The sequence below is a fragment of the Brienomyrus brachyistius genome, chromosome 21 (genome assembly GCF_023856365.1).
Source record: "Brienomyrus brachyistius isolate T26 chromosome 21, BBRACH_0.4, whole genome shotgun sequence".
Taxonomy (NCBI): domain Eukaryota; kingdom Metazoa; phylum Chordata; class Actinopteri; order Osteoglossiformes; family Mormyridae; genus Brienomyrus; species Brienomyrus brachyistius.
In genome coordinates, this window is record NC_064553.1 from 12,052,357 (window position 1) to 12,077,190 (window position 24,834).

At 45.7% G+C, this 24,834-nt stretch overlaps 3 protein-coding genes and 1 non-coding gene across 6 annotated transcripts; 3 read left to right on the forward strand and 1 right to left on the reverse strand.

Moving 5' to 3' along the window:
• Nucleotides 1-148: 148 nt before the first annotated feature.
• Nucleotides 149-9,495, forward strand: LOC125716578 (uncharacterized protein C1orf21 homolog). 2 transcript variants are annotated; one of them, XM_048989048.1, is made up of 6 exons: nucleotides 149-297; nucleotides 3,006-3,131; nucleotides 7,300-7,385; nucleotides 7,497-7,564; nucleotides 8,058-8,118; nucleotides 8,431-9,495. In XM_048989048.1, exons 2-6 carry the CDS (start codon nucleotides 3,041-3,043, stop codon nucleotides 8,470-8,472), a joined length of 348 nt encoding a protein of 115 aa, XP_048845005.1. In that variant the 5' UTR covers nucleotides 149-297; nucleotides 3,006-3,040; the 3' UTR covers nucleotides 8,473-9,495. The 2 variants fall into 2 exon arrangements, with proteins under 2 accessions (XP_048845005.1, XP_048845006.1); XM_048989049.1 differs by lacking the exon at nucleotides 149-297 and adding an exon at nucleotides 309-912.
• Nucleotides 9,109-11,624, reverse strand: tsen15 (TSEN15 tRNA splicing endonuclease subunit). 2 transcript variants are annotated; one of them, XM_048989046.1, is made up of 5 exons: nucleotides 11,371-11,624; nucleotides 11,191-11,291; nucleotides 11,029-11,110; nucleotides 10,586-10,721; nucleotides 9,109-9,906 (listed from the first exon to the last, which is right to left on the reverse strand). In XM_048989046.1, exons 2-5 carry the CDS (start codon nucleotides 11,260-11,262, stop codon nucleotides 9,741-9,743), a joined length of 456 nt encoding a protein of 151 aa, XP_048845003.1. In that variant the 5' UTR covers nucleotides 11,263-11,291; nucleotides 11,371-11,624; the 3' UTR covers nucleotides 9,109-9,740. The 2 variants fall into 2 exon arrangements, with proteins under 2 accessions (XP_048845003.1, XP_048845000.1); XM_048989043.1 differs by lacking the exon at nucleotides 11,371-11,624 and having other exon boundaries at nucleotides 11,191-11,364.
• A 335-nt stretch (nucleotides 11,625-11,959) lies between these two features.
• On the forward strand, nucleotides 11,960-12,032 carry trnav-cac (transfer RNA valine (anticodon CAC)). Its single transcript has one exon. It is a non-coding gene; the product is annotated as a tRNA-Val (tRNA).
• A 603-nt stretch (nucleotides 12,033-12,635) lies between these two features.
• Nucleotides 12,636-23,262, forward strand: LOC125716526 (procollagen galactosyltransferase 2-like). Its single transcript, XM_048988934.1, has 12 exons — nucleotides 12,636-12,831; nucleotides 17,026-17,136; nucleotides 17,268-17,385; nucleotides 17,618-17,752; nucleotides 18,184-18,388; nucleotides 18,985-19,104; nucleotides 20,337-20,410; nucleotides 21,008-21,114; nucleotides 21,213-21,345; nucleotides 21,733-21,860; nucleotides 21,953-22,159; nucleotides 22,593-23,262. Exons 1-12 carry the CDS (start codon nucleotides 12,722-12,724, stop codon nucleotides 22,855-22,857), a joined length of 1,713 nt encoding a protein of 570 aa, XP_048844891.1. The 5' UTR covers nucleotides 12,636-12,721; the 3' UTR covers nucleotides 22,858-23,262.
• The last annotated feature ends 1,572 nt before the right edge of the window (nucleotides 23,263-24,834 follow it).

Genomic DNA, 24,834 nt, shown 5'->3' on the forward strand with positions numbered 1-24,834 from the left:
GGCATTAAAAATGTTATTGTATGTTTGTTTTTTTTTTGTTTTTTGTTTTTGTATAATACATGATATTGCTTCGATATAGCACGTCTATTCTCTGCTCTGTATTCGTCTGTTATGGTCTAGATAGTGTCTATATTTTCCACGCGCACACTGGGATCGACGGCGAGGAAAGGGTTTGATTATTTATGCCTGGGAATTATTTGGTCCTAAAGCGCAGTCGAGTTCCTGCCCGACGCTCAGCTTGAAGAGCATCTAATTTATAAGAGAAAGCCGTGTGTAAGCGACTGAAGGCACTGCAAGGTAAGTACTGAAGCAGCCTATCAATTCCCTGTAGGTGCATCGTGTATACTAAACGTTTAAGCAGTTTAGATATTTTATTAGCAGGAAAATTTCAACGAGTCAAATGTTTTCTTAGCTAATGTTTCCCTTTTTGTTGCATTTTCTTTTGTTGTTGTTTCCTGTGTCGTGGCTAATTTTGTGCCTTTCCCTTCCCGTCTTTCGGCTCTGGAAACGGCGGATCTGAACGCTGTAGGACGTGGGGGGAAAGGGGGAGCAAATGTTTTAATTTTAAGCCTTAGTTGGGTGTGTAGCTGGTTATGGCAGTTCCGTGTGATGTTTGTACGCCTACGATCCCGCTGGCTGAGATTGATCTGTATAGGGGACATTCTGTCATAGAAAGGGAGGCTTTGTGCTGTTTCTACGGTGCACAGCTGGCCGCAGCTGGCCGGTCATGAACCACGTCTATCGAAACGCCGACCTGGATACGCGCTTCACTCTTAACAAGTTGGGGAAGTTAGTTTTGTAACAGTGCGGGTGTGTAGGTTAATAAACACTGGGGCCAGTATTGCATCAAGCATTACGGCTCATCGATCACCGCAGCTGACCATGTTTTGCAACATCGGATAGACAGCTTGGGTAAGTCAGTGGTTTATGCTTATTAATTTCCATCCCGTGAGCATTTCCCCCCTTTAAACAGACGGACTAATCGGGGTCCTGGCACCGTGTTCCAGCCCCTTTGTGTAAGTCCGGTCTGGGCAAGCGTGGGGCGCTATATTCAGAACTCGGTTTGGTACCATATTAGGTTATGTCCAAGGAGCGTTAATTTTAGTTCAATAAATTAATGCAGTTACTATGTATTCTAAGCGTAGGGATTTGGGGAAAAAACAGTTTTAAATATGCGTTACTTAGTCTGGTTGTTAGGTTAAATATATTTGTAAAACGAGCTGTCAAAGATCCGAACCTGGCAGAACCGAGACCCTATCGTACACGTAAAATAAAAAGCCTCGACTCCTCCCCCCGCTTATTTGTTACCGTCTGCCTTTACCTATTTATCTGTTACCCCATCTGTCTATTATGAGATGCTCCCTGACCCAGGTGCGTGACTGAGACGCGGAGCCGCGCTGCCGTTTATTCCGATGGGGATAGACGGCGATCAGATCGTCGCCACCGGAGTCTGAAGGCTGTACCATCTTATGGTTTCCCTTTTGAGAACAAAACTTTAGTTTCTGTTATGGAGTTTTATGTTTCTTTGGTCTGCTGTCGCTTGCCAATTCACTTAGATTGTAACTTGACATGTTAATATAGCAGTTATGTCACTGTATGTTAGAATTGTGCTTTTGGGTGCAGCAGCTGGGGGTCTGAATGAAATTTTAATGTATTAATGACATGTATGGTAGAAGTCCATTGATTTCTAGGGGATGTAGAGGGAGAATTCCTGGCAGAAGGTGGAGGAAGAGGGCACTTATGTCAAGTGTCTTTGTTTATGTCTGTCCATGAGACTGTGTGCTGTGTGGTTTGACCCTATCCCCTGCTGGCCTTGAGGTGAGGCTTGGTTCATGGGGCCAGGGAAAATGAATGACTCTGCCCCTCTGCCTCTGCCAGGTGGAGTCTGGGGAGTATGTTATTCCAGGTGTCCCTGTATGTGTGTGTGTGACCCTCCTGGATCAGGGGACGGCTGTTTGGGGCCAGCAACATGGGCGTCTGCTGTGTGATGATCTCAGTAACGCCGGGCATGTGTTTGTCTTGCATGTGTTTACCCGTTAGTGTACATGGGAGGGGGCAGGTATGGTGGAATATGTAAATACGAGTGGTTGGTTGGGTGCGTGCGTGTCGGTGTGGGTGTGCGTTTCATCACTAGCACGCAGGCTCCAGCCCACACTGAAGTAGACCGGCACGCACGCTTACCTAATCCACCTCCGGAGAGCATACGCAGCGCCGCTCGGCCGGCCCGGACATCAGTCATTGCTGCGTGTGCCGATGTTTTCCCCCTGGGCTGTGCCGTTCCCTTCCCGGCATTCAGATGACCCAAAAATATCCATTGAAATTCCCCCTCCCGGTTTGCGATCGCGTTGGCCCCGAGGCAGTTTACATCACAGGTTACGTCTGTACTGTGCTGTTTGTCACTATGAGTTTCAGTCCCCTTTCCATTGAAACCAGTTCTGCTGGATCTATTTTAGCTGCCTGAGCATGTTTGGAATACTGTTCTGTGTGATGCTACACCCCCTTGCTTCCCAGTACCAGCAATGTGGTTGTTGCTTCCTAGGTGAGCAAAGCATACAGCCAGTGGTTCTGGGGAAGGCTATAGCCCGTAAAAGGTGCATTTACCCACCCCCCCCCCCCCAGCAACAAGCAGGGACGTGCTTACAGACACACACACACACATGCCTCTCTGCCAACATACTCACTATGCTCAAGGAATTTTTCTATCATCCCGGGGCTCAGTGTAGACTTGTCGGGGAAACTCTGAGACTGTCAGACTTGCTGGGCTGTATACCTGAAACCAGCAACGTTTTGCTTAGCGAGAGACAATATGGCTCCTGGTTTTGGTGGGGGGGGGGGGGGGTTGGCTTCCCTGTGTGTTGCACCGTTCCAGCTGTGGATGGACGGCATCTTTACCGCCCATCGTCCAACATGTCTCTGTCTGTCTGTGTGTCCCCCCCTTCTCTGCTCCATCCATTGGTGTTTCCGTCCATCTCGTGACATTCTGTTCCATTCCACTTTCCCCAAAGTGCAATGATCCCCGGCGGGGCCTGGGCGTAAGGCGATGGGCTGCACCTCAGCCAAGCAGGTGTCGGCTGTGCCCAACGACGAGGAGGGCCGGGGCAAGGCCTACAGCAATGGCGACCTCCTGAGCGGTGAGCCCAGCCGCGCGCGACCCGCCGTCACTCGCCGGACCGCCTGTCTGGTTTTGCATCAAAGGCAACTTTTGTCAAACCGACCTCTGCGGCATCTGATAAAGAGCCATTCTAACTCCAAGAACTGTTAACCACATCCTGTTTCAGAAGCCGTATGCATTGTCCAATTCATTTACAATATAATTATATGATTTAATGAGTCAAAACTCAGGATTGTCTAAGTAATTTTACTTAGAATATCTGTCCATTCCCTCAGCTTTCATAACAGTTTATGCAGTGTGCTGCTGTGTGAGCACACAGGCAGGGAAACACGAGGAACATGCTGGACAGGGTGCCTCTCCATCACCAGCAAATTGGAGATACTGATTCACCTAAGTGTCTTGCCTAAAATAAACCTAAGCGAGCCCCACCATCCAGTTTGTGAGTGTGAGGACACAGTGTTTACAATCCCTGAATCACCCTGTTACCCCAATTTTGGCGTTTTAATTAATATTTAATTTCATTCATTTTAAGTCTGCTTAAGGAAACAACTCTCTGAAATGTAATCGATAAGACGCTTTTAAAATAGTTACAAATCCAGCATAAATTTGTATTTTCATATTGTTCATTTGAACCCATTTTCTTGAAATTAGAATGTGCTCTTTGTCTGCTGCCAGTCCAAGTCAGATTGATATTAATTTCAGCACAAGTTACACTCATCACTGATCCTGGATCAGAGGCCTAACTGACTGTGACTATTCCTGGGAATTGTTTGGTTGGGTGGGGGGGGTGTTCTCTTTTAGCAGAAGGACAGATAGTGTTCTGTTGATAACTGTTTTGACTGTTTGGTGGGGGCAAACTGAGGGGAAAGGGAGCATGCTGGGAGATCACAGCAAAGATGGGGTATTAATGGCAGCATAGGATAGTGGCACAGATTAACAGATGATGAACACCAGCTGCCCAGCTGTAACATCTGTCTTTATCCCAAAGGGAAGACAGTGTGCTGCTGTTCTTCAAATGGAGAGGGAACGTCAGGGTTCTGTTGTGGATGCCATGTTTCTCTCTCTCATTTATTTTTAGATATTTATTTTTATGGGATTAACATGAACTGCCAATGGAGTTGGGATACGTCGAGGTGAATGTGTGGTAACTGACGAATGAATCGGTAGATTGGTTTCTGTGGGGTGTTGGATGTTGTTGAGAGTGAGAGTGCGGAACCAGTTCTAACCAACAGAACCCTGGGAATCGTCTTACATGAGGCTTTCAAGCTTGAGGGCTTGTGGGTGTTCAGTCAACATTAGAGCCAACAGCCCTTCCAGAAGAAAAGAGAGAATGAGAGAGAGAGAATGAGAGAGAGAGGAGGAGGAGAGTACACAGCTTAGAGCTCAAAAGGGCTGAATGGGGAGTAGAAATGGGAACCACTGGAGAAACAGACCTGACCCAGCAGGACTGACACATCAGCTAGCTAAGGCCCAAAGTTAGTACCCGAAGAGCGGGAAATTGGACCAGGCAGCAAAGGGTATGTGGTTAGACCTAAAGGATGCTGTCTCCTGAAATGATGGAAAACACTGAGGAAGGGAGGAAGGGAGGGACAGAGAGAGAGAGAGAGATGGGGGAAGGAGAGATCTACACTATTGACCTGGATACCATGGATTACAGCAGTCCTCACTGTCCTCTCTCATATCACTTTGTCTGTGACTCTCCTGCCAACTCCGCTAAAAGGGCTTTTATTGATGTAACAGAATAAGCTTTTGGCTCTGGCAGGACCACTTACGCCCTGCGTGGTGCTCATGTGAAGCCCAGTGTGCATGCCTGTGTGCATGGGTGTGTGTTTATTTTGACCCTTTACCCTCACCCTCTCCCACACAATGGCAGGAAAGGCAGAGGTTGCGCTGGAAAGAAGGCCAGCCTATCGACGCCGTTTAACATGGCCAAGTTCCATTGTTTCATAAAGCCAGTAAATATGTTTTTCCCCTCCTGTAATTGCTTTGGCTACTGGCTGCTTAGCTGGACATTCAGGGGGGTGGAAAAAATAACAAACACCCTAACAATATGTTAATATCAAGATGCTAATAAAGAGTTGGGCTAGTTACCTGCAGAACGTCTAAAATCCTTTGTGGAATATTGTGCTGAACTGTGGTAGGACATGGAACCGTTCAAGAGAAAAGCCTACAAATCCTCAGGGGGACTTCTGCAAAGGTTTAATGGTGTTTAGATCTGGTAATTGAAGAGCAAATTTCCAAATGGCACTCAAGTCACAGGATACATTTTTGAGAATTTCTGTGGCCTTGCTGAGTTCTGGGAATTTAACAAAAGTTCTTCATTGAACTAAGTGAGTTTTGCTTCCCAGTACTGTAACAAATGATGAGGAAGCCTGGCTTTATAGGTAATCGGCAGACTGATCTCAAAACGAACAAAAAATGGAGTGTGTTTTGGTTCCCAGTACTGTGATATGCGATGAGGGAGCTTGACTGTAGGTCATTAGCTGCCTCATCTTGAAAACAGCAAAAACTGGATTTAGTGTGTTTTGGAAATGTGCTCTTCAGTTGGCAGAAGCCTCGGAAGGTGTTTGCATTCATGAATTTCTTCAGCTGCGTGAATGGGAGCATTACCATCTTGGAATATGGTGTAAACGTCCTTCGGGCAACATACACGTCTTTGCGCTTCGGCCTTGGATACAAATGGTTTCCAACCATCGCCATAAATTTCAGCTTTGTGAAGCTGACGATGTACAGTCCTTCCCGTGACTAGGTTTAGCTGTACAGTAATTTATGAGCTTGTACTTGTGTGGTGTTTCATAACTGTTCTGTTAAGTGTCCTTCTATCTCTGGCATTGACTTTCGACCGCTGGTTCCTCTTTCCCCATGCAGTTTGTCCAAGTTTGGCAAATGTCGCTATAAATTTTGAGACTGTTTCTGTTGACATGTTTTTCTGAGCAGTGCACCTTCAGTTGGGCCACCAAACATTTAGCCTCCTTGGAACTCATGTAGTCGCCTTATGTTTCTTTGACAACACATATCAAAGTGCTGATAGTCACCCCCCTTTTATAACTGAAACAGACTGCTAACTGGCATTCGACCTAACATGACTCACCTAATAGCTGCATTTGTAATCGGGATTGAGTGACTTCAAAGCCCTTTCTCATGTGCTGTTTCCATTATTTTTTCCGCCCCCCGTATTTACATTCCTGAAGCCAGTCACTGACGCATATACCCGCTTACCCTCACAGTCCTGTTACATTTACATTTATTTTCATATAGCAGACGCTTTTGCCGAAAGCGATGTACAATTGAGGCAAACGGCACATTGCGAACATATGACTGTTGAAAAGTCAACTTGACCCAAAGTGTGGCTTCGGTGAGCTTCCATTGAATGCTCAGTTAGGAGTGTTAGCTTGGCTAAAGCACAAACTCAACCTCTCCATTTCTCTAACAGTATCTCTCACTTTCTCTGTCTTGTCCTTAACCCGTTTATCTTACTAACCTTTTACAGAAATGCCTATTAAATGGCTCGGACAGATGTACCCTTATTGCCAAAGCAAGACAAACCATATTATATACATATAAATAAATAGATTAAATGCTGAATAGAGAAAGTTAACTGAAATTCAGAAGGAATATTGGTAGCACTTTAATTGAGGGGATGCAATAACTTAATTACTCAGTTACTACTCAAGTACTAATCGTGACCAACTACAGTAATATGCAAGTTGCTAAAATAGTTAATCATGCTTTTGGAAAATGCATCCATGACTAATTGACGATGAATATGGGAACCCTTGGCTTATGATGAATTAATACAGTGGGTATACTACTGCGTAATTTGTGTTACCTCAAGTAAAGCGTTACCAGAATATTAATATGAGATGTACACACGTTAAATATGACATCACATTTATCTAGATTGGACTGCCAGATTATCCAGTATCTCCAAGCAGAAATGTTGGTTTGGGATTGTTTTACAAATGTGGGAGAGGAGGTTGAAATTTTGGTAAAATTGATGTTTTTAATTTCTGAATATTTAGTACGGTGACCGCATAAGCCCATATCTGTTGCTGGCCTGGATTTATTCACTCGGCCTCTCCTGCAAATGAAAAGGAGGGATGAAGAAAATACGGACAGGAAGACGGAATCCGAGTGAATGGATATCAACTCTGTTCTCTTGGATCCTGCTCTCTCATTCTCTCTAGATGAATACAAGACCAAAGGGGTGGAGGAGGTGAAGTACATGGTTGGACAGGAAGATAGAGTGAACGCACGCAACCATGAGAACCTGGTGAGTTATCTCCACCACTGACCACAACACCATTAGATTCATTCGATCATGTGGGTGCAGCTATGAAGCATGATTGCAGGGTATGCAAAAAACTGAAACTCTCTGATTCAGGACAAGTGTGGAGTGGCGCACAGGGACAAACAGCGAGAGGTGGTAGCAGTCAATGGCACCAAGACGAAGTGAGTACCTCCATTCGGCGTGCATCTGTGTGTGTGGACTCTCTCTGCTCATCACATGCACGATTGTAAATGAGAACAATGTTAACATGCTGCGAAGGTCTAACACTGTGTTTTGACACTCTTAGAGTGTGCACTGTTCAGCACTTCTGCGTAAAACGGACACAAAACCACTGCCGGAAGTGATTCTTTTGTTCCTTACAAGGTTTTCATTCAAAGACGAATAAATTAGTCTTCATTAGAGAGATGTGGGAGTTGGAAAAAACTCACAGAATAGCATCTTAAATGCATGGATTTTCTCAGGTTGACCATAATTTTGACTTTTCCACACAGCTATGTATGCAAACTCTTGAAACGGCAGGATCTATGTTGTGATCAGTCCGGCTGGTCCTTCCAACTGTCACAGTTCCCAAAAATATTTCATCAGCGTACTCTTCATGGGGAAAACCCTGATCTCCGTCATACATTCTCACGGTTCGATTTTCCCAATCCGCAGCATCAACATGTCGGACAGCCAGCAGGAATTCTTCAGGATGTTGGATGAGAAGATTGAGAAGGTGAGACGGAATTGCGCAACAATGACAACCTCTGACGGGTGGGAAATGTAACCAATTCTTATCAACTATCAATCTTTGCTGAATTACCGAAGACCTAGGCTCACGCGGAGTAGACCAGGCAATATGGTCACTAGTATTTTAAAGCGTAGAATGCTTTTTTCCCCAGAGTATTTTGCATGGTACTTATCTACACTGGCACTAAATCTTGGAGAGTCATGTGGTTACATTACATACATCTTGTATCCCATACGTACATATTTCAGCTGGATTTTCATCAATGCTCTTCTCTCTAACTGTTTCTGTTCTGCTCAGGGACGAGACTACTGCTCTGAGGACGAGGAGGACGCGACATAGCACAGCTTCCGCCAGCACGACTGCACCCACCCCAGAGCGAAAATCGGCAGATGTTGGAGGGAAGGGATGTATGAACAGATGGGCAGACTGGAGATACTGACTCTATGCCATCAGCCACAATCCCCGGATAATGGGGGCTGCAGCCACGCAGCTCCCCACTTCGTCCTAGCGAACCCCACCCACCAGAAAACGAGCAGATTGATGAATAAGCCCCACACCCTCATTGTGATATTGTGGACTCATCACCTTAAAAGACTTAAAAGCCCAAAAGAGACTTGAGTTGGAGTTGGATCTTCTTACAGAAATCAGCAGGGGCACTGGATCTTGCAGCTATTTTTTATTTCCTTTGTTTTTATTTTCAGGGTTACGTTATTTTTAAATCTGTCACTCTCATATGATTTCTCACACTGCACAGCTTCTTGTAGGAGTATTTAAGGGACCCGGAACATTAAGGTCAGGCTGACCTCCCTCCCTCCAAAACCCTGGTCTGTGTACTTTGGCACAGACACAGGCAAGCACACTAACCACATCCTTAAACCAGTGGTTTTGTATCCTAGTCCTGGAAAGCCATTGTTTACAGGTATTAAACTGCTTTTACAGTGTTAATAAAGAAGCCCAAATCCGAAGTGAAACCGATTCAACCAGTAATGAGCAGTTTTTTTAATACAGAGATGCACCAAATATCTACACATGCAGGGGGCTTCCAGGGATGTCACACACAGCCCGCCTCACGCACTGAGTCACATTTCCCAGAATTCCATTACACATGCAGAAACCCAGCCCCTAGCGCCCGCCTATCGCTGTGGCATCAGCATCCGCCAGTTCCCCCTCGGAGGGAGGCAGATGGTCCAGGCTGACCTTCAGTTCTTCCTGTCCCGCAGGAGCACACTCCCAGGGTTCAAGACGCAGTCCAGCAGAGACACAGTCCCAGCCTCTTACTGCCTTTATACTTTAATCTGTTTTTTTTTTTTTTTTTACTGAATTTCCCCCCTTTTTTATGAAAATAAAAAAACACTGTTTGAACTTGTGACCTTGATCATGTGACTGTCGGGACAGGCATCAGCTCCATGTCGTGTTAATCCTACTCGCTGCCATATCTGTCATGTTTACCTGTCCTTTCTCTGCCCTGAGCCTAACATGACATCTCAGTGCCAGGTTGTTACTGCCCCCTTCTGTACGGACAGCATCACTACAACCAAGATAGACCACAGATGGTCATTAATTATATTAAAAAAACAGGCCAGTGGTGATGGTGCAGCCTGTGGCCCTCAGCGCAGCCTGCGCTTGCGATGCTGGCGCCGACCCTGGTCCTGGATGTCCATGGGGGGGTCCGGAGTCAAGAGGCCCTCACATAACCTCTGGTATACCAAGCTGGAATCTGAGGCCACGGCACACAAGAGCATGGAGTCACCACCATTCAGCACTGAGCGCACCCTGGGGAGGACGGAAAACCGAAAGACAGAGTGAGAGAGACACAGTAGTGGCTAAGGATGCAGAATGATGACGGCATCCTGCTCAAGGCTCAGGAACGGGTGGCTGCATCACACTGGAGTAAGGCAGTGTTTCCCAATCCGGTCCTCAGGGACCCACAGACAGTCCATGTTTTTGCTCCCTCCAAGCTCCCGATCTGTTAAGGAGCAGGAGGGAGCAAAAATACGGACTGACTGACCGGATTGGGAAACACTGGAGTAAGGTAATTAACCCAGACTGCTATGGCATTTAGCTCAGTAGAGGGGTAAAATATGAAAAGAGCCCCCGAATAGAAGAGCATCAGACAAGATAAAAATGTAAAGCAGTCTAAAGGCTATGTGTAGACATACAAATGCTTCCGAAAGTCTGCTACTAACTGACAGCAGCTCCCTGACACCTGGGAATGATGTGCGATGTCCAGGAAGTTTGTAGATCCCCGATACAGTAAAATATGTGAGCAAGAAGTTTCACCACCACAACTGCCCCCGATTTTACCAACACCCTCTAGCCATGGTGAGGAAGCCCCAACCGCCAGAATTATTATTAAATTTTGATATTCTTAAACTGTTATATATAATGGAGCAGTTGTAGTTTTTTTTGTCCCACATTTCAACACCCAAAGATGCCCCAGTCCTGAATTTACCATCTGTGGCTGAGAGTCCTGTGCGCGGGCATCGGGAGGACGACCTGCAGCGGGTCCCCCTCCTTCTCCCGGCCCTCCAGCAGCACCAGCTGCAACTGAGGACTGCCTCTGCTACACACGTCCTGCCACTGACGGACTGCTCAGCACAGGTTAGGAAAGGTTATGAAAGACTGCCAAAGTTTACACTGCCGCACCTACTTCGGAAGCAGGCAGATGAAGCAGTTCTCCTAATGTAACATTTCATATTTTCACGTTCAAAAGGGAAAAGAAACTATTCATATATCGTAGCGATCAATAAAAAAATATAGCATATTTTGCCTTTATTACAAACGCGCATGTCTCTCACGAACCCAACTTATCCAAGTATGTTACATTATTCAAAACCTAAAAACCAGTTTAAAATTTCAATCCAGAGGTAAGGCTCAAAGAATGTTAACACTCACCTTCTAGAAGATCAAGGTAAACTAAGAATGCCGCGTAAACTTGACTCTCGTCTCCAATCTCCAAATTCATCATTTCTTGATACTGTAAAACAGGTGTGATTGTAAGCTGTTCTGTTCATATATCTGCACCACGAAACATTCTTAGTATAATCAGCAAGACACCTTTGGGTGCTGTAAGATCCAATTGGCAGGGAGAGGTCGCTCATCATCTTCAGCTTTCGTTGTATCTGTCATAATTCAAGTGCTCCTGCTTGCTGTTTTCTCTTTTATTAAAACACAATAAGTAAATACACTACAAATAAGAATCCGATCTACCCCAACACGTGAAACCAAGTTCATTACCGTAGTCAATAAGGTCCGGGTGGCACACAGTGCTGCCGTGCGGACGTTCCGGCTGCAACAACCACTCACTCAGTTTGCATGTATCTCTCGTGTCTTTAGTGTAGTTGATTTTATATAGTTCAAATTGACATTATGTAGTAAAAAGTGTAGTTCTGAAATAAAACGAGGCATCACTAAAGGAAGTTAAGTGATCGTTTAACAATAAATGTCATAATAGTAGACCTAATTTTTAGCTTAATAGTAGTAGCGACGAAGGGCATGGTTACCGGAACGATCACGGTTCAAGCATCAAGAAGACTCGGCTTTTAGTACCAAAGTACAATATAAAGTACAAAAAGATAGCTTTACAATTGTTACAAAGTATAATATAAAGTGACGTTACAATCCCCAAGAGACCCTTACAATTAATTTGTAATCACATAAGTAACTAAGAACGAGTGCCCCTAGAATTTCTTATATTTAAGCTAACAGGATAAATAGCATTTCATTCATTTAAAATACGTTTTCGCAAAATCAGTATAAATACACTACAAACAGCTAGGTATGAGAGACCCCTGCTCTGAATGAAACATAGGTTGTCAGTATCGTAGTTTCCGTAGTGTAGTGGTTATCACGTTCGCCTCACACGCGAAAGGTCCCCGGTTCGAAACCGGGCGGAAACACACTTTTGAGCAGGCTGCATGCAAAATGTGTGTGAAAATGTAATATAACTTCAATGTAGTCCATCACTCAGCACTGTTTCCCCAGTAACGCTTAAATCCATGTAACAAGGGAAGGTGACTGATACTACCATGCATGTTGCGTTTACGTATGCAAACGTGCTCTGTGTTCTGAAATTAAATTGAGTCTATTTATAAAATACAAACATCACCCTTTTAAACTATATCTGAACGGGTGCCCAAATAACTCGAATCTTGGGGCAACTATATAAATACTACCAGGGTAAAAGCACAAAGATCACCAAGTTTAAACGCAGAACAGTCAGCTGTACTATCACGTGCAACACAAAATATATTGATGCATACTACTGCAAGTTGGTGTTCATATTCAGCATATGTGAACAAACCTGATCTGGGGCGATCTATGATTCAAGTCAATCATACATGGATGTATACTGTTTCCCCTCCCTTTACTTAGCGTGCCGGCTGTCACTGAAGGGTTCACTCAGCCCTCACTAACGCGGTCTCGGCGGATCACTGGGAGGAGTAGCGATATTTCGCTAGGAATTATGCTGGGAGATGCTGCGAGAGTTGGGCTACTGGTTGCGATTCTGGTGGCTCTGGTGCCGGGATGGCACGCTGAGCTGGTTACTCCTGGAAAGGAACCCGTTCATACCGAGTCTCCTCTGCTTATGCCGACAATTATGATCGCTGTTCTGGCTCGTAACGCAGCACATAGCCTCCCCTACTATCTGGGCTGCATCGAGAGACTGGACTATCCCAAGGACAGGATCGCTCTCTGGTGAGAGGACTAATTTCACAGACTTCACTAAACTAAATTGCATCACTAATCGCAGTTTCTTTCTTAACGTATTGTACATCAACAGCGTTTAATACATTTTTATTCTTCCTGACGTGCTATAAGATCAATTAGAGTTTGTGCGCAAACTGTCAGCGCGCATATACAACGTGGTCAATTCACATGTGTACGAGGCGTCAGGTGGCCGTTCGCATAAATTGTTTTTCAAGTTAGGATATTATTGTAAAATAGTGTAAGGAAATTAACAAATGCGAAACCTGAAGAAATACCTGCAACCAACAGAGCCGAGGGAGTGGTTGTACTTTTTACAGGGGAGCTACGCACTTTGTGCAGACAAGCTTGTGATTTCGTTTTCTTCTGCTTTTTTGTGTGAATCTGCAACTCTGGAATCATAAGCTGCTCTTAGATGCTCTGCCTCAGTTGTTGAACCCATTTGTTGGGCTTTTCAATGCACTAATATGCAAGTAGCCTGCTAAGTCTAAGCTGAAATCTAAGGAGCTCTATGCTATTATGTTCTTTATTTCTAAGTATCTGAGTCATATTCACAGTGTTGGGCATTTCAGGTCCAGATGCTACAAATCCAGACCAAGATTTTGTTTCTACTGACCAGTTGAGCATAAAGAGTCATAGTCACAGAGTTCTCAACTGGTTGGTTGAAACAAAATCTTGGTCTGGATTTGTAGCATCTGGACCTGAAATGTTCAATACTGTATATTCAGTGTGCCCTGCAATAAACTGACATCTTGTTCAGGATGTTTACTGCCTTACGCCGAGTGCTTCTTAGTATTGGCTGATGGCTTACTGTCCAGCCTCTTCTGTATACGCAGTTGGGCAAGTTGAATGGATTTAAGATGTAAGCGGCTAATGATGAGAGAAACAAGGTCTGTGGAAAGTGTTCCTCACCTTTTCGTTGCAGTCGGGTCAGTGTGAAAAGCAAATCCAAGTGGCTGAATTGAATTCTCACTCTACTGTGAAAAAGTTGTATACTGGGAGTGGGGGAGAAGTGAGGGGGTTGTGGGGATGGGGAGTGTTAGAACGGCAAGGGAGGGTTAGCTGATGTTTGTCAGGGATAACCTATGCATTAATCAGGAATGGGTGGCTGCATCTCACGTAGGATTTGGAATAGTATTCAAAGGATTTGCAAATTGTCCATTCCTAGATGTGTTTAATGTTATTTGGGAGTGCGGGGTCCAGTCCTACGTAGTGCCAGGACTCATGCTAAATTTTGTGTGGAACCCTAGTGTGTTCCTGTCTCCACCTTCGGTCTGTCTGAGGTTAGCTGATTGTTAGGCTGATTGCCCGGTACTGTATTACCCCTATGGTGGAGGGGTTTTCTTTTGGTGCTGAATTGTAACGTTGTTCATCCTGAGCTGAAGGAGTCCAACCATGCAACTGAATGAAGATAAGAGCACATAGTCCCTTCTGCATACTGGCACTGCCTGGTGAATCTGCATCTCATTATGACCTCTTGTGTGTGTGTGTTTGATTAGAGTCAGAATACTGGCACAAGGGTTGCCAGCGGGGTTCCGTGCAGCTCTGCCTCAGTAGTGAACCTCCGCTCTCATGGGCAGGATTTGTGAGCTTGCTGCAGGGGGTTACAAAACAGGGGGCAGTGAGCTGGGTTGCCATATTTTAGCTGAGCATTATGGAAATCTCCATCAGCAGGTCACATTATTCATGCGTAGCTGGTGTATTATGGGAATTTTCACCTCTAAAATCTGGCAGCCATCTCTCTGACATATAAGGTAAAGTAGGTTTTAAAATCGCCCTAGAGGCTGTGTCTGATTTTCATCGGTTTATTTTACGCATAATATTTGTTTTTGATGCAAACTCTATAATGCCCTTCATTCTCTTAACTTTCTTAGTAAACGGTCTAATCTTTATTTCTTTGTTGACTCATGATCGCTTGTGCTGTTGGAGTCCTGCCGTGCCCAAAACAGCCTGAGAAAAGTGTCTATGAAAACCAGCCAAATTTGTCAGTGAAGCAATGATGTGTTTCATAGCAAGAGCAGCCAGCATCACATCAGTGTTACATGCTGCTCGATATAACTATTCATAACAAAATTCCTTCAGTGCTATTGTCCTGAATCAAAAAACTGTATGCAATAATAGGGACGGGACCTTGCACACCAGCAATTCATCTACAGTGTCAGTGAAGGAAAGGTAAATACTGTTAATAGACTATTGACATGGGATCAAGATTTATCCCAAAATCCACCACTCCTATAACTGGACACTTTTCTACCACTTCCACACATGACCAATGGTCAATAGGCATTTCTACCATGTGACCAATGAGCAGAAGGATTTTTGCCCAGAACTGCAGGCAAGGATGGGAGGTAGGGAGGTCCATAAGCGGAGGTGGGATTTTCGAGTCAATGTCCACACATGGGTCCATACATGTGGCATCCAGATGTGGGTAGGAAGTGAGGCATCGCCTCTGGTGCTGAAATAATGACATAATAAGTTGTTTCAAACTTCAAAGAGGTGACAGAGAAAGTATATAGAGGCCAAGAGCTTAAGGTGGATTTGGGGGGGGGGGAGACACCATAATCCTGTCTGGCATCGTTTGTGACACATTTATTGTACACCCACATCTCCTACAGCCTCATTATCACACACACACCACTGTCACACAGAACAATCACACGCTCCACAATAGTCCTCATATTACACGTTGATATCCACACGTAGATGCAGGGATACACACATACAGAGGTCAAAGTGCAAACGGGTGAGGGAATGGAGGCTTGTAATGCAGGTTTATTCATTCAGTGGAGTGGAAATTATGTGGCCTGGAGTTATTATATGGATTATAGACAGGGCTGGGCCTGCGTTGAGAATGCTGACACACAGTCACGCAAAAGCATACATGCACACAACGACATACACAGGCATGAGCATGCATGCATGCATGCACGCAGGCATGCACATTCTTCTGGACTCAATGCATGCTGGGGTGCTGCTGTCTCCTTTGCTCAGATAAGCTTATAAAGTCCTTGAGCACGTCCAGTTCTGTGCTAGCATCCGTAAATTGCATTTCAGCCTTACAATTCACTGAACTGCGGAATGCCAACATGCTGGCTTATTTCTCCATTTCTATAAACATTTAGATCAAAAACTGGTGAGAGAACTATGCCAAATGAGAACAAAAACTGGAATATTATTTGAAATGTGAGCACATTGGTATTTAATAAATGGCTCATTCATCAATCGTAAATACCAGTTGTGGAGAGCCTGTAGTATGTCCTACGATGCAGTGGTTGCTCACACACACACACACAAACACACACACACACACACACACACACAAAGAGCAATATAGAGACATCAGTTCACCTTTTTGGAGAAAATTCATTTAAAACACAAGGAGAACATGCAAATAGCACACACAGGGGGCTGGAGGCAGGATCTGAACCACAGACGCTGGAGATGTGAGGCAACAGTTTTACTCACCGGCACTTCAGCTCGTGTAGATAATATGTAACCAACTTGCTCATGAATCCTTATTTAAGTACATATCTATCCACTTACAGAGCTTTCTAACATTAACTTCCATCCATCCATCCATCCATCCATCCATCCATCCATTAATTTTCTGTCAAAGTACTCTTAGTTAACACCTGGCAAGTATTAAATGTAAGTCTGCATGAAATTATTCGATACTGTAGCACTGACTAATCTTATGGTAGCTAATCCAAAAAGAAAGGGAAAAATGAGAAAATATTTATACAAGAAAATGCAGAAATCCCAGTGAATATAGGTATTAATGGTTAAATTAAACCCCCCGCGACCCAGTAGGGTAAGAGGTTTGGAAAATGGATTGATGGGTTAAATTAATGCAGCTTTTCTAACCTATACTCTGGTCTTTCTTCAACCAAAATGTCCAGGATTCTTAATTGACAGGTTGCATAACTAGCTATAAATATGCAGTTTTAGCTGCAAGTTGAATAATCAAAACAATTTCCACTTCAGCCTGATGGTTCTCTGTCCCAATGGACAAATGAATGAAGTCTTTTCCCAGGTGGAGAGTGATAGCTGAATGGATCACGGTTCATTAGGCTTCCACGCGAAAATCACAAAAATGGAAAAATAACATTTTTCAGGCCTTGTTAGGAAGCTGTAATGGTATGCTTCCAAGAGCTGAGTATCTCAGGGCTGTGCACTGTGTTGCAGGGTAGCAGCTGATCACAGTTTGGACAACACCACAGCTATGCTGAAGGATTGGCTAAAGAGGGTCCAGGAACTGTATCACTACATCGAATGGAGACCCCGGGAGGAGCCGCAGTAAGTTCTCCAGACCAGCAGGGGGCACCATCAAGTTCAATCCTAATCTTTGCAATGCTGGCAAGACTCAGTCTCCCATAGTGGCACTTGGAGGCAGGAAACTAAAATGCCAAACTTCTAATGAACTGCAGGTTGTACGCGGAGGAGTTGGGGCCCAAGCACTGGCCCCCATCCCGGTTCACTCATGTGATGAAGCTGAGACAGGCGGCCCTGAAGGCCGCGAGGGAACACTGGGCCGATTACATCCTGGTGAGGGTCCACACCAGAGTAATGTTTCCATAATAATTTCCTAACTATTATAATATTTCGATGTATTTGAGGAATTGTAAAACTATAATTGGGACAATAGGAGCTTGCAGTGAGGAACTTTTTTGATTAGGTCAAAATCCAGAGGCATCACGAAGAGTGATCCATGCTGACTGGTTACCAGTAAGGTTGCAGATTTTCAGTTTGCCAGAATGAGACGTTTCCCGTGTCCCAGTTTTCAGACACTGACAACCTGCTGACAAACACGCAGCTCCTGACGCTGCTGATGGCAGAGAACCTGACGCTGGTGGCCCCCATGCTGGAGTCTCACACCCTCTACTCCAACTTCTGGTGCGGCATGACCTCACAGGTAGACTGTGTCATGTGACATCGTCTTCGTCATCTACTCATGTTACGTCTCCTGCCTCACTGTATAAACCATGGAATAAATGAACGATCCTTTATTTGCACATTGGAATGCTTCTCTGCTTTGAGGCATAAGTTTGGGGTCCAGGCACAGGGTTAGCCATGAGTCCAGTGCAGAGGTGGAAAGTTCAGGTCCAGAGAGTACAAATCCAGTTGGGTACTCTGTGACTGTGACTCTTTATGCTCAACTGGTTGGGTGAAACAAAACCTTGGTCTGGATTTGTACTTTTTGGACCTGAACTTTTGCAGGCCTTGCTCAAGAGCCAGTAAAGATGCGACTGTTCAGCTGAGGCGGGGACTCAAAGCCCGCAGAGTCACACACTGCCCCAGCAAAGTAACCAGCTAAACACTTTCTTTCACTCCCTCCTTTCCCAGGGCTACTACAATCGCACTGCAGACTACGTCCCCATCCGCCAGTGGAAGCGCTCCGGCTGCTTCCCGGTTCCCATGGTGCACTCCACCTTCCTGCTGGACCTGCGCCGCCCCGCCAGCCGCGCCCTGGCCTTCCACCCGCCCCACGCCAGCTACAGCTGGGCCTTCGACGACATCATGGCCTTCGCCTTCTCCGCGCAGCAGGCAGGTCTGAGATTCCACTGCTGCATAGAATGAAACCAGTAGGTCAAACTACTGGTGTGAATTATAGTACAGCATCACGGGTCTCTGGGTTTGGTTGAAAAATCGGAGCCTCACACACCATATCCCGGGGGGGGGAGTGGGATGGTTCTCAGTGTCCCATCAAACCATACAGCAGAATACAGAGCAAATACACATATTACTATTATGTTCAGAAGATCATCCTGAATAGAAAGTGATTAACACAGACGTTGTACACAGAATGGTGGAATAATGGTCATATTTGACCTTATAGCTAAGTATGGTGTGAAACAACAGGTATTATGGGAAGGCATCTCCATGTCCGTGTGCAGAAACTCCACGGTCCTTTATAGAGGAGGGTAGGGGATGCTGGCATAAGTGATTCCATATGAGGGATCTGCAGGACCTCTTTGAACATTTCTGCTGATGTTAATGGTGCGTGGCTGGCGGGAGGTAGAGGAAAACAGGGGGAGCACAATCAGCGGGACACCCGGACACACACATGCACGGCCCACGTGCACGCAAGTCAGTGCAGGCGCCCGTGTAATGGTGCCGGTGCCGACCTGACACGTGTGCTTACAGGGGTGCAGATGCACGTGTGTAACAGGGAGCATTACGGCTTTCTGCCCGTGCCTCTGAAGCCCCAGCAGACGCTGGAGGAGGAGGAGGAGAACTGCGCCCACACCATCGCCGAGGCCATGAGTGAGTGTCACAGCTCCTTCGTGCAACTGTCAGCATTGCTCTTACTATTACTCACTGTTCCTGAGGCCATGCGTGAGAAACCCCTCCGTGTTACTGTGAACATTACTCTTACCATAACATTACTGTTATTACTGACTGGTACTGAGACCGTGAGTGAGTAACTCTTTCATACTGCAGTCATCATTACTCTTACTGTTACCTTACTATTACTCACTGTTCCTGAGGCCATGCGTGAGAAACCCCTCCGTGCTACTGTGAACATTACTCTTACCATAACATTACTGTTATTACTGACTGTTACTGAGACCGTGAGTGAGTAACTCTTTCATACTGCAGTCATCATTACTCTTATTGTTACCTTACTATTACTCACTGTTCCTGAGGCCATGAGTGAGAAACCCCTCCGTGCTACTGTGAACATTACTCTTACCATAACATTACTGTTATTACTGACTGTTACTGAGACCGTGAGTGAGTAACTCTTTCATACTGCAGTCATCATTACTCTTACTGTTACCTTACTATTACTCACTGCTACTGCGGTCACGAATGAGTAACTCCTTCATGCTACTGTTGTCATTAACAGTACTCCTATACTATAAACCATCACACTCTATCCTTACTATTAGCAGCAAAAACCAGGAAATGTGAAATGCGAATATAGGATCTGTTGTCCGACTTTCTCAGTTCGTTGTTCATAAACTTTCTGTTTTCCTAGCCTACCCCCAGCCTGTTTTATATGCCTGACTCCCACTGTGCCTCCCCTAGTACAATGCAACCTCTGTACAGAACAGTCCTTCACAGGCCACTGAGAAAATTCACATTGCCCCTCAACGAAGGTTTACCCTCTTCACTGTTAAGGACAGCAGCCGAAGTCTGCTGAAAATAACCTGCACCGACGTCTGGCTGTGCCTGTTAAGGCCAGCAGGGGGTGCCGTGCCAAACAGATCGCTGTTTAATGAAGAATCGCTGTTACACTCTTAGCAAGGTGTTTTGCCCAAATGATTACATATCTAAGCATATAAATGGTAAAAACATATGTGAGTAAAAGTAATAATAATATCATTCTTTTATTTTATTTTATTATTGTGTTTTTAGTTTTGATCATCTGGAATCACTTGTGTCTTATGGAGAGTCAGAAAACAGCTGTGCATGACTATAAATGATTTTGTTTTAAATATGTAAATATTAAGAATTATGTAAATAGACAATTACTAAATCTGTCTCCTCAGTCCACCACTCCTTGGAGCCATCACATTACCTGCACATTCCCGAAAAACCCCCGGACAGGATGAGCTTTGATCAAGTAACTATGACAACATTCCTCGTTTTCCCATCAAAAGATCAACGCAGTCCGGTGTCCTAAATCTGAATCATATTTGCTTGTAGAAATGTGATCAGAATTATTTTATAGTAAATACAGGTATCCATCGACTTATGTCCGGGTTACGTTCCGGAAGTGAGAACATAAGTCAGTCTGGACGTATATCGATCATTATAGGGGAGAGATCAAATATACCAGCCACACGTATATTGATACATGTCCCCTGATGTCTACTACGTCTGCCTTAGGCATCTCTCCTTACATTTTTATCATGGTCGTCATAGGAGCATGGATTTAAGTGCGATTGGACTTTACTCGATAGGACTTAAGTTGATGGATGACTGTACTATTTTAAAATTGAGGAAGTTCAGCTTGGCAGAGTTTGGGGACTTTTTACTGAATTTTACGCTTGAAACTAAACCATCACAGCAATTAAGATTTATAATTTTCTAGAGATAATTTGAATCTAATAGGAAAGTGAGTCAGGTCATAAATAATATAGGTTTCCGCTTCTTGTACCGCGGATGGGGTAATTACTGTCATGTGACCTGATTGGTCCTCCCTCTCTAACTCTTTGAGATCTTCCTCATCAATCTTAAACGCCGTGCTGAGCGCCGGCAGAGGATGTTGAGGACGCTGGCTGTGCTGGGCATTGAGGCCACCATTACTGAGGCGGTGGACGGAAAGTATGGTCCCCCCCCCCCCTCCAGCACCCCCCATCCACCGAGGTGACCTCCCCCCAGACCGCTGTGACCTCATCCTTGCATGGTCATCTTCCTGACAGGACCCTGAACTCCTCCCAGCTGTGGGCCCTTGGAATCGAGATGCTCCCAAGTTACAAGGACCCATACTCAGGCCGGACGTTGACCCGTGGGGAGATTGGCTGCTTCCTCAGTCACCACTACATCTGGACACAGGTAACAGTGAAACTCAATCATGTGCAGGTGGAGGAACACCTAGGGAGAAACACTCGAATATGAGCTCCGGACATTGTCTGGGGAATCAGGTCCGGACATTTTCTGGAGTTGCCCTTTTACACACGTGGCCTGGACATCTGGAGATCATCCGTGTCAGACATGTTGACCTCTTTTAGAAATATTCCAGTTAGTTTAGAGGAAGGGTGGCGATTGAGTAGAGCCCACAGTGACTCAAAAAGTACGCTACGTAAAATGCAATGTTTTGTTTACAGCATTACTGACAGAAGTTCCAGAATCTCATCATATCTCCATTTCGCCATGTTCATTGGGGTCCATTCTTTTTTAGTCTTTATGCTTGTTTACTTCTGATTCTGAAATCACCCACAGGTCGTGGAACGAGGGCTCAAGCAGGTGTTGGTGCTGGAGGACGATGTGAGATTTGAGCCCCGGTTCAAGAGCAGGCTGGGAGATATCATGAGAGATGTTAACCGCGTGAAGCTCAACTGGGACCTGATGTAAGGACCTGGGGGGAGACATACCTCTAAGCACTCAGAAACGTATCCAGCATCCCACCATTCACTCTCCTTTCCCACCCCTTCTCTCCCAGTTATGTGGGTCGCAAGAGGCTGCAGGTGCAGTACCCTGAGAAGCCTGTAGAGGGTGTAGTGAACCTGGTGGAGGCAGACTACTCCTACTGGACTCTGGGCTATGCCCTCTCGCTGCAGGGGGCCAGGAAGCTACTGCAGGCCCAGCCGCTCAGCAAGATGCTGCCTGTGGACGAGTATCTGCCCGTCATGTTCAACAAGCACCCCAAGTGAGTGGCACACAACCAGGGGAAGCAGATAAATGTATGAGGGGACCGAGAGAGAGAGAGAGAGAGAGAGAGAGAGGACAAGGAGAATGTGAGTCATACAGACAGATTATGTGATGGAAACAGAGATAGATTCTTATGGGATTTAGGGATTTCTGGGTCTGTTTGTCTGTATACGTTGTCATGTGAGTTAAAGTTAGTGTGAGTATATGAAGGCAGAGATTTTGGGCCCCATGAAGGTGCATCATCTTACACCCTCAACCCAGACCAATCCAACGTGTTTTTTAAGGCCGTTGTCACTCAGGGGTCTTTGGAATCATCTTGACTTCCCCCCTTTATGGCACCCCTGTATTAAGGACTATGTAACAGGGATGATGTGAGAATGTCAGAGTGTCTATGTGTCTGCGTGTGACTCCCTCCTGCTCTGCCACCGCAGTCAGGAGTACCTGCAGCACTTCAGCGCGCGGAACCTGCGTGCGTTCTCTGCGGAGCCGCTGCTCCTGTTCCCCACCCACTACACGGGCGAGCCAGGCTACCTCAGCGACACCGAGACCTCCACCATCTGGGACGATGAAGGAGTCAGCACCGACTGGGACCGCCAGTATGCCCAGCGGAAGCACCGGCCGCACCCGCCAGCCCACGGCACCATGGACAGTGAGAACGTTCCACCGGGGTCTGCCGCCAACAAGGATGAACTCTAACCTTTCACCCGGAAGGACCTGCTGACAATGACATGCACAGAGATTGCAATGACTATCTGATACAAATATACTGCACTGCCCCACAAACGCGAAACACAGTATCTGCATCTTTTATCAAAGCTGAGTTGTGACCAAAATCAAGGTTCTGTATCATTCACCTACCTACTACAGCTAGGGGTGGACAGTCAGAAAATTATGAAGCCCTGTTCTGTTTCAGTTTCAGCGTAGTTACTGTGCTTCGCCTTTGTAGGACAGTGTGCTTGGTACTGTACACAAGCTGCTGTATTCATACACACTAGGGGTGTAATGGTACCCAAAATTCATCGTTCGGTTTGTATGCATAAATCCATAAACCTCGGTGTGTATAGTGGACTTTAAGCCCCCCCCCCCCCCATGCCCCCCCAAATTCAGATACGTTCGGTGGCCCATGCATTCATTAATAAAACCTGATGTAAAATACATGTCGTCGTGCAGCTTTTACTTGGCTCTTACCCTCTTTTACATCTTTATTTCACAATATATCACACTGTGCATTTTATCCTCCCATATTCACCCCCGGAGATGGTGCATCAGTGGTTGGCGCCAGATTTCCGGGTTTTAGTGCAAAGCTGAGCCACCCCTTCATCAGAGCCAACTACAGGAATTGCACCGACTGCAGGAACTATCAGTGAGATCATGTGCCCCCATCGGGGAGGCGGCTCTCGACACGTCTCCAGGACTGTGTGCTCTGAGTGAGAGTTCGGGTTGGACCCAAGGTGAAGAGGATCCTGCTTGGAGGATGTGAAATATTGGACTGAGTTTGAGAGGATAGTTTAACAGTTGCCGTTATGCTAATGATGGCTAAATAAAGCTTCGTGGACCACCTGCTGTATTTTCCGACCCCACTAGATGGTGCTCTCTGTTCAAAAAAACAGCACAAACCATGCCCCAAAGTCTAGAGCGCCATCTAATGGGGACAAAAATACAGCGAATGGTTCATGACGCTTTCGTTGGCTATCACCAGCATATGTAAGCGTACGTATGTATTTTTAGGGTCGCCGTCTGACCTTTAACAGAGGGGTTATGTCATGCATGGCACCAGGGGATTGGGTAACCACTGGGAGGTAGGAAAGGTGTGAGGGACTCAGCCTGTGACTGAGGCAGCATAGAACTCCTGCAATAAAAGAGCGTTCTTTCCTTCTCTACCATGTTTCTACCTGTGTCTGTCCCACCTTCCTCATCTCATTCCTGCAGCCGCGATACCTGTCAGGCGTTACAATATGGTGTGCGGTTCCAGTTCTCACGCTTTTAGCTCAGATGAGGTTGGATGAGTGTGAGGTGATGGCAGAGACTCTGGAGACAGCAACGCCCTCACCAACAGCCAGACCCCTGGCCCTTGTCATTGTCGACCCGGAGGTACACAGATTAGAGACATTACCCGTGTGATTTCAGAATACACCAGCCTCCCTGTTCCCTTGTCTAAAACAAAATGTCCTCCTGTATCCTCTATTGAGCGTAATGGAGAGGAGCACCAGTCTGCAGAAAACACCTCACCTAATGAGAGACCTTTCAGCTTCCAGAAAAGGTAACCAATATATGTATGATCCCAGTAGCAAATCCGTAATTAACTCGATTAAGGTATTTGATAAGCTTTTTATCATCTCGTCCTCTTTCTCTCCTGCATTGTCTCCTCTGTAAGGTTCCCCAAGTGGCAGCGCCGTTTCTTCTATGAACCTTCTAGACCAGGGTTGCCCAACTTTGACAACTAGCATCAATAACCTGTGTGCCGGAGATTTTGAGGCACGCATGTTTCTGGCAGTCAGGCTACCAAACCTTGGGCAGATCTGCTACATGAACGCCACCTTCCTGTGCCTGTTCCATCTGCTGTCCTTCAGCAAGGACGTCAGAAGGCAGAAGGAACACTGAGGGTGGTCCTATGTGCTGACCTGATGAGGTACCGTGAGAAGTATCCACCGCATACAAACTCTCTCACAGAAC

Coding starts and splice junctions, on each gene's coding strand:
- LOC125716578 (XM_048989048.1), top strand. CDS start 3,041: ATGGGCTGCACCTCAGCCAAGCAGGTGTCGGCTGTGCCCAACGACGAG. Junction 3,132..7,299: donor CAATGGCGACCTCCTGAGCG/GTGAGCCCAGCC, acceptor CATTCTCTCTAG/ATGAATACAAGACCAAAGGG. Junction 7,386..7,496: donor CACGCAACCATGAGAACCTG/GTGAGTTATCTC, acceptor TCTCTGATTCAG/GACAAGTGTGGAGTGGCGCA.
- tsen15 (XM_048989046.1), bottom strand. CDS start 11,262: ATGACAGATACAACGAAAGCTGAAGATGATGAGCGACCTCTCCCTGCC. Junction 11,111..11,190: donor GGATCTTACAGCACCCAAAG/GTGTCTTGCTGA, acceptor CCTGTTTTACAG/TATCAAGAAATGATGAATTT. Junction 10,722..11,028: donor TTACCTTGATCTTCTAGAAG/GTGAGTGTTAAC, acceptor TGTGCTGAGCAG/TCCGTCAGTGGCAGGACGTG.
- LOC125716526 (XM_048988934.1), top strand. CDS start 12,722: ATGCCGACAATTATGATCGCTGTTCTGGCTCGTAACGCAGCACATAGC. Junction 17,753..18,183: donor GGTGCGGCATGACCTCACAG/GTAGACTGTGTC, acceptor CTCCTTTCCCAG/GGCTACTACAATCGCACTGC. Junction 18,389..18,984: donor CTTCTCCGCGCAGCAGGCAG/GTCTGAGATTCC, acceptor GTGTGCTTACAG/GGGTGCAGATGCACGTGTGT.